This window comes from Juglans regia, chromosome 4, assembly GCF_001411555.2.
Source record: "Juglans regia cultivar Chandler chromosome 4, Walnut 2.0, whole genome shotgun sequence".
Taxonomy (NCBI): Eukaryota; Viridiplantae; Streptophyta; class Magnoliopsida; order Fagales; family Juglandaceae; genus Juglans; species Juglans regia.
Genome location: NC_049904.1, coordinates 2,304,973 through 2,317,974, shown reverse-complemented (window position 1 = coordinate 2,317,974; position 13,002 = coordinate 2,304,973). Strand labels below are relative to the sequence as shown.

The 13,002-nt window shown below is 33.9% G+C and overlaps 2 protein-coding genes and 2 non-coding genes across 7 annotated transcripts; all 4 read right to left on the bottom strand.

Moving 5' to 3' along the window:
* Positions 1–282: 282 nt before the first annotated feature.
* On the bottom strand, positions 283–2,326 carry LOC109016008 (tubulin beta-6 chain-like). Its single transcript, XM_018998477.2, has 3 exons — positions 1,677–2,326; positions 1,321–1,590; positions 283–1,233 (listed from the first exon to the last, which is right to left on the bottom strand). The coding sequence occupies exons 1-3, from the start codon at positions 2,068–2,070 to the stop codon at positions 554–556; spliced, it is 1,344 nt and encodes a 447-aa protein (XP_018854022.1). The 5' UTR covers positions 2,071–2,326; the 3' UTR covers positions 283–553.
* Positions 2,327–5,843: 3,517 nt separating this feature from the next.
* On the bottom strand, positions 5,844–5,934 carry LOC118348340. The gene has a single exon (XR_004801434.1). It is a non-coding gene; the product is annotated as a small nucleolar RNA snoR27 (small nucleolar RNA).
* A 1,486-nt stretch (positions 5,935–7,420) lies between these two features.
* Positions 7,421–7,509, bottom strand: LOC118348339. The gene has a single exon (XR_004801433.1). It is a non-coding gene; the product is annotated as a small nucleolar RNA snoR26 (small nucleolar RNA).
* A 2,049-nt stretch (positions 7,510–9,558) lies between these two features.
* Positions 9,559–12,503, bottom strand: LOC109021305 (immediate early response 3-interacting protein 1-like). Of its 4 annotated transcripts, none has more exons than XM_035689326.1 (2): positions 12,467–12,503; positions 9,559–9,942 (listed from the first exon to the last, which is right to left on the bottom strand). In XM_035689326.1, exon 2 carries the CDS (start codon positions 9,937–9,939, stop codon positions 9,706–9,708), a length of 234 nt encoding a protein of 77 aa, XP_035545219.1. In that variant the 5' UTR covers positions 9,940–9,942; positions 12,467–12,503; the 3' UTR covers positions 9,559–9,705. The 4 variants fall into 4 exon arrangements, with proteins under 4 accessions (XP_035545219.1, XP_018859464.1, XP_018859462.2 ...); XM_019003919.2 differs by lacking the exon at positions 12,467–12,503 and adding an exon at positions 12,257–12,332; XM_019003917.2 differs by lacking the exon at positions 12,467–12,503 and adding an exon at positions 11,734–12,166.
* Positions 12,504–13,002: the final 499 nt, after the last annotated feature.

Genomic DNA, 13,002 nt, shown 5'->3' with positions numbered 1-13,002 from the left:
TGCCTTCTCATAGTTATTTAGGCCCTGCTTGTGAAACAATAGATTTGCTTCCAAGCCTTTTGAGTCTGTCAATAATGCTGCTGTTGAGATTTTAACAATCTGAACAAACTTTGTTGTAAATATTCTTTTGTATAGTTGGCATAGCAATTTGGGGTGAATTAAGTGGCTACCAAGAGCTACCTGCTGCAAGTAAAAAAACCTTGGATGCAGCAAATAAAGAACTGAGTCGCAAGGGTACGACAAACAGCTCAAGTATGGACAAACAAGTGGCAACATAATGAATTGGAGATCGAATAAAATGCGATAATTGATCCAGATAAGATAAGCAGCATCAATATATATCGATAAAGAAACTTCAAGTCTTCACCTAAGAATATTATATGAACGCGCATGCTCTCCTCGAGTACAGAGTTACAGAAAAACAAAAAACCAGGAAAACACTTAAGATTGACATTAATATGAGGCCTAAAGCTACCCGGAATAACCCCACTTTTACGACAGAGACTGGCAACCGAGAGTTGCGCGGCTTGTTGCAGATATATAACTCACAACATCACACTTCATTAGCTTCTTCTTCCTCGTATTCCTCCTCGTACTCATCCTCATCGGCCGTGGCATCTTGGTACTGCTGATACTCCGAAACCAGGTCGTTCATGTTGCTTTCGGCTTCAGTGAACTCCATCTCGTCCATACCTTCCCCTGTGTACCAGTGCAAGAAGGCCTTTCTCCTGAACATGGCCGTGAACTGCTCACTCACACGGCGGAACATTTCTTGGATAGAAGTAGAGTTCCCAATGAAAGTCGATGCCATTTTCAACCCTGTTGGTGGGATATCACAGACAGTGGACTTGACATTGTTCGGAATCCATTCCACGAAGTAAGAGGAATTCTTGTTCTGAACATTATTCATCTGCTCATCGACTTCCTTGGTGCTCAGTTTCCCCCGGAACATAGCCGAGGCCGTGAGATAGCGACCGTGTCGTGGGTCTGCTGCGCACATCATGTTCTTCGCATCCCACATTTGCTGAGTGAGCTCTGGTACAGTCAGGGCTCTGTACTGCTGGGAACCGCGGGAGGTCAAGGGAGCGAAACCCACCATGAAAAAGTGGAGCCTAGGGAAGGGGATTAGATTAACGGCGAGCTTTCTAAGGTCGGAGTTGAGCTGGCCAGGGAATCTCAAACAACATGTTACCCCAGACATGGTTGCAGAGATCAGATGGTTCAGATCTCCGACTGAAATCAACAATAAAGACAATCAGTAACACAAAAAGACAGATCGTGCAAAAATAACCCACATACGGGGAAAGGAAATTAACTTACAGCTTGGGGTTGTGAGCTTGAGGGTACGGAAGCAGATGTCGTAAAGAGCCTCGTTATCAAGAACCATGCACTCATCCGCATTTTCAACGAGCTGGTGGACGGACAAGGTTGCGTTGTAAGGCTCAACGACGGTGTCGGAGACCTTTGGGGAGGGGAAAACAGAGAAAGTGAGCATCATTCGATCTGGGTATTCCTCTCTGATCTTGGAAATCAAAAGGGTACCCATACCAGATCCAGTTCCTCCTCCTAGAGAATGGCACACCTGAAATCCTGTACCACCAAAACACCACCTAATATAAGCATTAAAACTGAAAAAGATGGAATAGAAAGATTCAGAAGAGTTGGAAAGAACAAACCTTGCAAGCAATCGCAGTTCTCAGCCTCTTTACGGACCACATCGAGCACGGAATCGATGAGTTCTGCGCCCTCGGTGTAGTGCCCTTTAGCCCAGTTGTTCCCGGCGCCAGATTGACCGAAAACGAAATTGTCCGGACGGAAGATCTGACCGTAGGGACCGGTCCTAACGCTGTCCATGGTACCAGGCTCAAGATCCATGAGAACAGCGCGAGGCACATACCTCCCACAACTCGCCTCATTGTAGTACACGTTAATCCTTTCCAGCTGAAGATCAGACTCACCCTGGTACCTCCCAGTTGGATCTATGCCGTGCTCGGCGCACACCACTTCCCAGAACTTGGCACCGATCTGGTTTCCACATTGACCACCTTGGATGTGAAGGATCTCACGCATTTTCGCTTGGTGTTAATCCAAAAAGAAGAAAAAGCAGAGAGAGAGAGAAAGTTTTGTGAGGGAAGAAACTACGAGAGAGAGATAAAATGTTAAAAATGAATGGAAATGTGGGGACGGTAGTGGGTGTCTCTTTCTTTATAGAAAGTTGCAGTCTTTAACGTTACATACAAATATATAATGAATGCTTTTCTTTTTTTTTTTCTTGGGGTTTGAAAGGAAAGAGAAGCGGGAGGGAGGGAGAGGTTTTGGTTTGAATTTAGTGAATCTGAGTTGTGATTCAAAAAGTAACGGTCATATTGAGCTGTCTTCAAAGACTCAAAAAAAAAAGGTTACCTTTTTATTCTTTGAAACTTTTCGAAATATAGGCAAAAGACCACCTAGATGCTGATGGGCACCAACGAAGCTTCCCCCTTTAATGGGGTTTTTTTGGTCTTAAATTTGGGCAATCTGGAATAATCGGACAGATTTCAAATTTTGAAATTTTAAGATATTTTAAGATAGTCTGTCTGATTACTTGGGGGATAGTTATCAAATCAGCAAATATTAATGGACCAGAGCTTGCCACGTCTATGATCCTTGTCTACCTTTATTCCTCATTTTGAAAGAAATTAAAGAAATTTACTGGTCAGGTCTTTTCCAAAACCGCAAAAATTAACGGATCCAAACTTGCCACAACTATTATCCCTTTTTTAGATTTATTCTAGAATTTATTCATAATTCTATACCACACATTTTATATATTTTAAAACTATTTTTTATTTTATTTTATTATTATAAACTAATTGAATTATTTTACTTATCATCTATATACCACATATTTATTATAAAAAAAATAAAATAAACATGATGTGTGATGTATGAAGATATTAAGTAAAATTATTCTTTGAAATAAGAAAAGAAAATTAAAAAATTTTATTCATCTTCCTCACACCACACACTACACGTAATTTTTTTATTTTTTTATTTTTTTCTCTTACAAAATGTATAGTGTATGAATAATGAGTATAAGAAATCAATTAGTTTAGAACAAAATCAAAAAAATTAAAAATAATAAAAATAAATGTGATATAAAGTGTGCAGAAATGATGAATAATAAATCTCAAAAAAAAATATTACTATCCTTAGGTACGATTTAGATAGTAAATTGAGATAAGTTGAAAATTAAATAAAATATTATTTTTTAACATTATTATTAATTTGTAATTTGAAAAAAATTAAATTGTTTATCATATTTTGTATGAAAAATTTTAAAAATTATATTGATAAGATGAGACGAAATATTTATTATATCCAAACGGAGCCAAAGAGTCTAAAATTTATTTATATTACTCCTTGTGGTTTAAAGAAAAAATTACAATGATGTTTCAAGACAAAAAAAAAAATATTAATGTAACACATACCTGCTTCATTATAATTAACCAAATAACCAAGGTTTGAAATCAACCGTTCATGAAGATAAAATTAAAATCGATTATTAAATAATACAATTCATGTGAAACTCATAACTATGATAGACACATTTGAAAGTCATAGTAACATTTTCCTTTTAGTATTTACAAATACAAGAAGAAACCATTCTTCTAATATATTGCATGTTGCTTGAATTATCTTGAATTGTCATTGATATATCTATACATTAAAATGTTTTCAGATACTAAAAGTTTAATTTTTAAAATATATAGATAAACTTTAAATGTATAAGATAAAACTTTAAACAAATTCAAGCTCGTTTGACTATAAATAAACTTGACGATTAATTTCGAGGGGTAGGCACCGATTCCTTTCTCATGATTTTAATTAAAAGTTTAATGAAAGTATTAACCACTCACTGTTAAATCATCTTGTTCACACTTCACACACCTAAATTACCTAATTCCACAAAAGGGTGTTTTTTCACTTTTTCAGATTTATTTTTTTTTTAAAAAAAGAATGAAGGACATTTGCATTGTAATAGTTTAGGCTACGATGTTGAAATAAGTTAAATTGAATTGATAAAATATTATTAGAATATTATGTTTTAATATTATTATTATTTTAAAATTTAAAAAAATTAAATTATTTATTATATTTTATGTTAAAATTTAAAAAGATTATAATAATAAATTGAGATGAGTTAAGATAAATTATGATCCAAACGAAACCTTAAAGTGACTGATTGGAATAGTCAAAATTTCAAAACTCTACTTTTAAATTACAATAAATTCATTGTTTTCTCTAAATTTAAACAGTCACTATTTCATCTTCAAAATAATATTTTAATCTATAAATATTCTCAATAGCTCCGATTGAATAATTGAGTTGGCAAAAAAAATAGATAAAATAAATAATTTAAATAAAAATTAAATTATTAATTACTGTTAAAAATAGTATATTTACAAAATATATAAAAAGATAAATTATTATTAAAATTAATAATATTATTTTATTATTTTATCTTTTGAATAGATAGTCAAATGTAAATTAACCTCTCTATGATTTTGACTTTAACCAAAACTTCAACTTTTAGTCAAATTTTATACTTGCCAGTGGCTAGATCATTGTCAAATCTTATAATGCAAATAACATTTCTCGTTATCAAATGTTAAGCCAATTATAATGATCCAATGCACTTTTATGAGATTAAAAATAGAAACAAGGTGATTGCACTTGAGAAAGCACGCGGATGACAGAAGAAAATATGCAGTCGGAAAAACTAGCATCATCAACGACACCCAATGCATCAGAAAATCAACCACTTGCCGCTGATGTCGAGTTCACGTGGCAACTTCCACCTTTACCTTCGCCATTGTGACATTTCGAGATTGCTTCAGTCTCCTCTAAATTACCACATAGAGAATATGAACCCAGAAGCTGCACATAATGCATCTGATTCATCTTTCCAGGTTGTTGTACCAAAATCAAATTATCAAGTAACGGAGGTCGATATAAAAGTAGTTGGTCATAGTTGAGCAACACAGATTCCTTTACAGCCTATGAATTCTTACAGGAGTCCGGATACAGTATAGGATTTATCTTCTCAACCTAAAGGAGAAATTTTTTCAGACAAAGCGACAATCCCATTCAAATTAACCATGCCGGCAATGAGAGTGAGAGAGAGAGAGAGAGTATATACCAATACCATACAAATCCAAGAGAGAGAGAGTGCCCCTATAGTGAATACCATCTACAATTCAGGCCTAGTTCACTTTCACCAAACTTTTAGGTAGTATTTGGATGTTGAAGTGAGTTGAGTTGAATTGAATTGAGATGATAAAATATTATTAGAATATTATTTTTTAATATTATTATTATTTTAAGATTTGAAAAAATTAAATTATTTATTATATTTTGTATTGGAATTTGAAAAAGTTGTAATGATGAATTGAGATGAGTTGAGATAAATTTTAAAACCAAACGAAGCCTAATCTCATCTTATCTAATCATTATAATTTTTTTAAATTCTCACATAAAATATAATAAACAATTCACTTTTTTCAAATCTCAAAATAAAAATAATATTAAAAATATATATTTTCTTAATATTTTATTCAACTTTCAACTTTTATCTCAATTCATCTCATCTCATCTGTGAAAACAAACGAGACAGTTAATCCTACCTCTCTTTAATATAACACTCGAAACTTGAGCAACAAAAAACCACTGAATTTGCCAACATGCTTGTCTACATGTTTTTGTAAACTTATGGTGTCCAAACTGCTACTACTAATGATGGTGTATGATGACAAAAACGAATTTTCAGGAAAAAAGAAATGAAAATTAGTTATTACAACAATATTGGATCTCAGAATGTTATGGTCATCTTCAATTCCATCTAGGAAATTACAGATAGATAACGCAGTTTCTTACAAACATCATTGATCCATAGGAGAAACTTAGTAAAAGAATTTAACAAATTCTTGAAAAGGACATGAATACAAAAAGTGGTAAACCTCTTAGAAGGATCTATCATCACTCACCTTAACATATTTCAACAACCAAGCCATTCATACAATTTACAGGCAGCGATTTATACAATCCAAATAACATTAACCAAGACCGACTAAGATTTAAAGGTTTTTTTAGCAAAGAGGCTAGCACCCAATTTTATTGATGATCCCTCAAGTTCGGCAGAAGAATACTACAAAGATTTAAAAATTGCAAGATATTTTTAGGGCAATATACGAGGGAACAAAAGACAGCCAAGACTAATAGGCTACATGTGTGAAGTTGGACATCAAGATAAAGACTATAAAATAGAGGTGAGCACTCAAATTTAAGAGCAACCTAGTATTTTGTTTTTATAAGTAAACCTGGTCAGTGATTACATTTACTTTTAGGCAGGTTAAATTTAACAACGAGATGTTTAACCAGTGTAGGATAAGTAAACTTCCCAAACCCTAATGCAACTCAATAGAAATATTATAAAAACCAACCAACATATCACATATGGCAATATTCTAGATAACTTCAGCACTCCATGAACCTTTGGTTCTCTCTTCCATGAATATTTCTTCAACTTTTATGAGAAGAAATAGTCCAGAAACTACATTCAATGCTTTCGTCCTGTTCACAGTGGACCAGTTTAGCAAACGGAAGGAATGAAAGAGAAATCCAAAGGTCCATGGAATGCTGAAGAGGATATAATTTGGACAAATCTTGATAAAGCCTTATGTAAAACCCACAGTTTAAAAGCACAAAAACTCTGGTTGAATGCACAGATGAAGTACCTCAAAACAAAAGGAACCTTTTTGTGTGCACAAAAATGAGCACGTCATTGTTGTGATAAACATTTTTCAAACCCAAGAACAAAACTGATAATAATTACCCCTCCACCACCTGAGCCAAAAACCCCCGAGCAACTACATCATTTTCACTATAAAGGGAAATCCTGAAATCATTGTGAGGGCATTACAGGCAGCAGAAACATATCACTCAGTTGTAAGCTGCAAAGCGGATCCCAACAATTGTTTTAGCACATTTTGATCAAGCAACCGGCAAATTAACACTTGCACAGAAGCTTCAGTAACAGTGCAACACAAGGTAGATTGAACCAAACCAATACATTGGTTTCATTCTTTTTCCACCAAATAGATCGGGAATGTTTTCTATTTCAGTGAAAAGACAGAGAGATGCAAGCTTTTCAAAGAGTTTTCTCCGCAAACAAATTCTAAACGAAGTAGTTACCAATTGATCAGTAACAATCTAGTCCAAAAAGAGATCGAAAATAATATGTTTCACTTTAACTATGAGGGGAACAAAAGGATATGCTTAATTTGCAAATCCCATAAAATCTGAAATATAAAATAAAAAAGAAAACATAGGATCACAAAAAAAAAATGAACTTTTTTCTCGTTAAGAGTATATAAAAGAAGAGCAACTCAGAGAAATTTCCCCATAAGTTTCTTCACTAGTAATCAAAGTGCAAGGATAACAATGGATTATACTCATCATTGATGCTCAACAACTTCGAAAAAACCAAAGAAAACCATCACAGATGCAATCTAGTAAAAAAAACTCTCCAACAACTAAAATAACCATTCATACGAGCAAACAAAAACCTTAAAAAGCGAAAGACGAAGATCGCACAATGTACCTCAGGTTTTTCTTTCTTCAAACCTAGGACATCTTATAATGTTAAAGGAGGTTTAAAATAAAAAGCACAGATCAAGCTACCAAGGGATGCTTTCTGAGCTTCGTATTGAAAAAGGATCTCCAGAGGAGAAATTGTGAAGCCGAGCAAGAACTATGTTAAAACCCGGATTTTCTCAAAATTTAATAGGCGCTTTGATTTGGTGTAACCCTAGGGTTTGTTTGGAAACTTCACCAAATGGAACCTAGTCTTGGGCCAAGGTTATCCAACGCCAGTATTCAGTATATAAGTGTATTTAGCAGGGTTTTTTTTTTTTTTGTCCTTTGGCTATAAATGAACTAATTTGTTAGTTCGATACTTGTTCGGTTAAATTCAAATTGTTAACTCGACTCAATTAAAACTTATTTATATATTAATAAATATGTGTATATATATTAGTTAATAATATAAGCATAACACATTTTATAATTAAATATATAATATGTAACCTAATTACTTATCCTAAAAAGTCTCAATTATATTATTAATCATTCTTATAAAGAGACAAATACATCGACGGATGGCTTGGCTCGTAGCAGAGCAAAGGGTGGGAATGGTTTGTGATTTTCCCTTTCGAAACTCCATTTGTTTATAAAAGGTATAATAAGACTCGAAAAATAAGGTTTTTTTTTATATTAGAATTGCTCGCTAATAAATTTATTTTGCAGGGAAGTTAGGTTTTTTCTATGGTTTATTGTATAGTTGGTTTTTTTCTAAGGATTATATTGGTTTTTGATTTATGGGTTTTGGTTTTTTGAATAAATGTTTTACCTCCAAGTGTCAAGTTGTTACCACGGTATTCATCCGTCATAAGAGAGTGTTTATTAATAAAATTTGAGTATCATCATCTTCTAAAAAAAACCTAATTACTTATGCCTATATATTGAATATACTTCATAACTATTTTATAATTTATACAATAGTTAGTTGGTAAGATTTAATAATTTCATATACTAGTATGTGAAAACCATATATGAAATATTGATATATACTATCATATTATCTTATCTATATGTATCGGTAATTTATGTGGGCATATAATATATGATTATTATGAATAAATATCGACTAGTTACATATTAATTATTTATAAATTTTATAATTTTCTAATTTAATAAAGAGTCTACTTGTTATTAATTCTATTAAATTTAGATTTTTTATTTATTAAATTTCTTAATTATTAAAAATAAACAAATCTGACCGAATTCAAGTTCGAGTTGAAAACTTACCTCACCGAGCCGATTTCGAATAAAGATTAGATAAAAATCTTCAAAGTTTGAATTTTGAATGGAGCCAAACAAACTCAAGCAATCTAAAAATTGGATACCTTCTAATAAGTGTATGAAAGATTTATCCTTTTTTATCCTAAGCAATTTTTAGCTGTCAATAGATAAAAGCACTTAGAGCCTATATTATAGGATTAATCAAGTTTGTGGCTCATTTTATATCGGATTTATGGTCCAATGATATCAAGTCCAGGAGTACCCAAGTAGCCTCTAATGTCCACTCGACTCCCCCAACAAAACGAAGTACAAAATAGTTCATGTGTGACCAGAGTTATGCTGAACAATTTAAACATAATATCTTTATATTTATATATATTTAAATGATAAATTTTCAATTTTTTTTTTTTATAATTATTTTACAACTTTATTTCAAATAGAAGATAGTAAAATAAAATCGATTAGATGTTTAAAATCACCAACTCCCATCAATTTTCTGAGATTTGGAGTATTCTTAAATTATGACTGTCATGACTAAATAAATGTCATGACATGATTCTGCTGTTTATCTTGATTGTCATATTGTAACCTCCATTTTATTCCAATAATCATTTGAATCATACTTGATCAGTTTATGAAGAGATTCCATTGGCTGAATGATTGAAATTTCCCATGATAAAATTGGCAGCATATATATAGTGGAACAAGTCAAGAGAAAAAACAAAAGGGTTGTGCAGCCTCTGACCAATACACTGAACTGAACACACACCACTTATCAATCACCACTGATGAAACTTATCAATCTTACCCACTGAAGAGCTTTAGAACAATAGTGATGACATTCAGAATCATGAGGGGTAGTCTCAAGAACTGGCATGCGTGTATGAGCCCTACGACCTGCCCTTTAAGCGATTTTCTCCCACCTCCTGAAATTTCTGCCAAGGTCCATCCTCTTCGAGCAAGGAACCTATCCTCGTTCAGTATTGCCAATGCGTTTGCAAAAAGCAGAAAGGCTTCAATCAAAGTCCAGAAACCCATTTTCTGCATGATGAAGGATTCAACATTTCAGCTTCAGGATTTAAAAAAAAAAAAACTTCCAATTCAACATCCAAGTGGAGGAACCCAGCATAGCATAGAAATAAAATGCCCTTGAACTGGCCCCACATATTATCGGGCCCAGGCCATTTGACTAAAAAAATGGTTATATATGGGGTTTCTTAATCCCTGATGGAGCTAGGTAAGTCTTATACTAATATATCTCGCCAAGCAAATGCTGGAAAAAAGATAAGCTGCATAGACATGTTAAATGAGCCACTGGAGAATGCAAGTTCACCAATGGTGTCTGGCTGGCCACCTGGCAACAAAAGCAGGATGCGTTTTGCAAGCTCTACAACTTGCTCTTTCAATGTCGTTTCTCTATATCTTTGCGTTCTCAATAGGTAGGAATCATTACCCCCTGTGTTCTGATTGGTAATCTTTTGGAGCACCATCTCAATTAGCCAATCACAGGCGCTGCGATTAGCCTGCTAGATACCAAGCAAGATTAGCTCGGTTTGGATTGAGAGGGGCTTTCAACTCATTTCATCTCATCTCATTATTACAACTTTCACAAATTTCCATATAAAATATAATAAACAATTCAACTTTTTTAAATCTCAAAATAATAATAATATTAAAAAATAATATTTTATTCAACTTTCATCTCAACTCAACAGCCAAACCTAACCTAAGAATATTGTGATGAAGGCATGAACAGTAATCCTCTCCAAATAGAAGGCATTAACTACAGAGGGTAACTCACGATCTTTGAAAAATATAGAGAAAAATACTATGAAATAAACCTTACGTTAATGCATCCCAAAGCAATAACTTTTCTTTCTCACCATCTGTGAGTACCAAACATTAGGCTAACTCGTTCAACTCACTACATACACTTTTGTTCTGAAAACATAGGATAAAGTTCCATCATACAGAGTGCGCAATCCCAAAATGGCATACTAATTTCAAACCAGGCCAAATCTGTCAATTTTGTAGCCTGACAAAGCAAAGATCACTACTTACAAGCTATTAATGTCAAGCCCATATATTTTGTTCTTGAAGCACGGACATTATCATTTTCCAGGCAACTTGTGGTTTGAGGACTTCGATTTCAGAAGGTTGCACTCAACTTGCACACCGTCCCATTCTAGGGACTGGTGGAGGTGCCATCAGGTGTATAAGCCATCAGTCACAGCGGCATTACAAGATTTACAAAGATAATCTGGCCAGCGCAACTGCTCTCGAGAGTCTGATTATTCTGATGGAAGTATTATGGCAAAATATGTCGAGGCCACCATGTTTGATGCAACTTCATGACCACCAAGTGATATCCACTAAAATATCTAAAATCATTTCGCATCCCTTTATAGGATGTGGCTAACAGGAATAACATTTCAACTCCCTACCGGCTTCTAAGAACAATACTTCTCAATAGTTCAATAAAAAGCTTACAAACATTAAGATCTCTGAAATAAGAATACACCACAGCAATAAACACGTCTAGTTTGGCCAATATCAAATGACCCCATGTTTTCCTATAACCCTACGTTTTTCTTCCTCGGAAACCAGCTATGAAATCTTCAGATCGATCCTGAACCACTACATCCTATCAGTACCAATAATACCCAGAATGCCGCATAGCTCAAAAAACCCAGATATCCCACTTTTCAATCAAACAAGCCGGTGCTTATCAAAGCAAAAATGATGAATATTCAGCTAAAGAGTAAAAATAAATATAAATAAAATCATACAAAAACCCATCAAAACATATCCTTCACTGATTGGAAACCTCACCAGTGAAAAGACAGAACCGGCGAAACAATTGACTGAGAAAACGACGCGTTCCTCCTCAGAAGGAAGACTTGACCCCTTGCGCTGATGTCCACAACAGAAAACAGAGAGAAGAAAGGAAGACCCAAGAGGAAAAGGATGCAAGAAAAAAAAGAAAGTCCCCAGCTTTCATTGATTTCCGCAGTTGCACTTTTTCATATCCAACTGTTTGGATATTTTACCTAACTTTCATTTTACCTAACCGGGAACTTCTATCCGTTGGATAGAACCATTTGCTATCTCTCTTAAATCTATCGTTAAAAACCCGGTACCAAAAGAATCCAAATAACGGCCCTGCAGAATTTTGTGCGGAACAAGATAGCCCCAGAGGGTCAACATGGATAAACCCTCCGAGCTTTCAATAAAATATGGTGCCTTTTCAGCTACTTCCACCTCTATTTGGATATACTGAAATAAATTTATGTAGCCAAACAGTTTTAACACAAGTTTTACCAAAGCTAAAATTCCAACAGGTCTTTGATCTTACTGGAATTCGATCCAAGGGCAAGATATGTTAGTGCACTCGATTATGTATGTTGAGGGTAAAATATAGGCCCACGACGTACCAGGTCCGGTCCACATAAAGCTATCATCAAGAAATAAGAGGAGAAAATAGAAAGAGACAAGACAAGGGAACAAAGTTCAAGAAGGGAAGTCAAACACTCAGAGAAAGATAACGAAGTGAGATAAAACCTACATTCCGCACCAACTCTCAAGGCCTCAATAAAGGGGTGTTCCTAGTATCCTACCCAAAGCAAAGGGGATAAGAGATTGAGAAAGAGAAGGATTTCTAGGCGACTTCTGCTAGATCACGAAGGTTTCGTTTGGATTATTAATTTATCTTAATTTATCATTATAATTTTTTTAAATTCTAATATAAAATATAATAAATAATTCAAATTTTTTAAATTCTAAAATAATAATAATATTAAAAAATAATATTCTAACAATATTTTATCATCTCAACTCAACTCACTTCAACATCTAAACACAACCGAAAATATCTTCAATCTCATCACGAGAAACTCTAGAGATATTATTTTCTCTAGGCGACCCTCATGGTACTGTAAGATATGAGAGATCATGAGAGACTGTAAAATACTCTCATCATAATGGATTTGCCCTCCAAATGATCCGCGGACATAGGCACTGTATCGAATCACGTAAATCTACATATCTCATTCTCTATTTAATTTTTTGTTTTCTTTTTACTATTTTCTGCTATAGATGTAC

Coding starts and splice junctions, on each gene's coding strand:
- LOC109016008 (XM_018998477.2), bottom strand. CDS start 2,070: ATGCGTGAGATCCTTCACATCCAAGGTGGTCAATGTGGAAACCAGATC. Junction 1,591..1,676: donor GAACTGCGATTGCTTGCAAG/GTTTGTTCTTTC, acceptor TTGGTGGTACAG/GATTTCAGGTGTGCCATTCT. Junction 1,234..1,320: donor CAAGCTCACAACCCCAAGCT/GTAAGTTAATTT, acceptor TGTTGATTTCAG/TCGGAGATCTGAACCATCTG.
- LOC109021305 (XM_035689326.1), bottom strand. CDS start 9,939: ATGGGTTTCTGGACTTTGATTGAAGCCTTTCTGCTTTTTGCAAACGCA.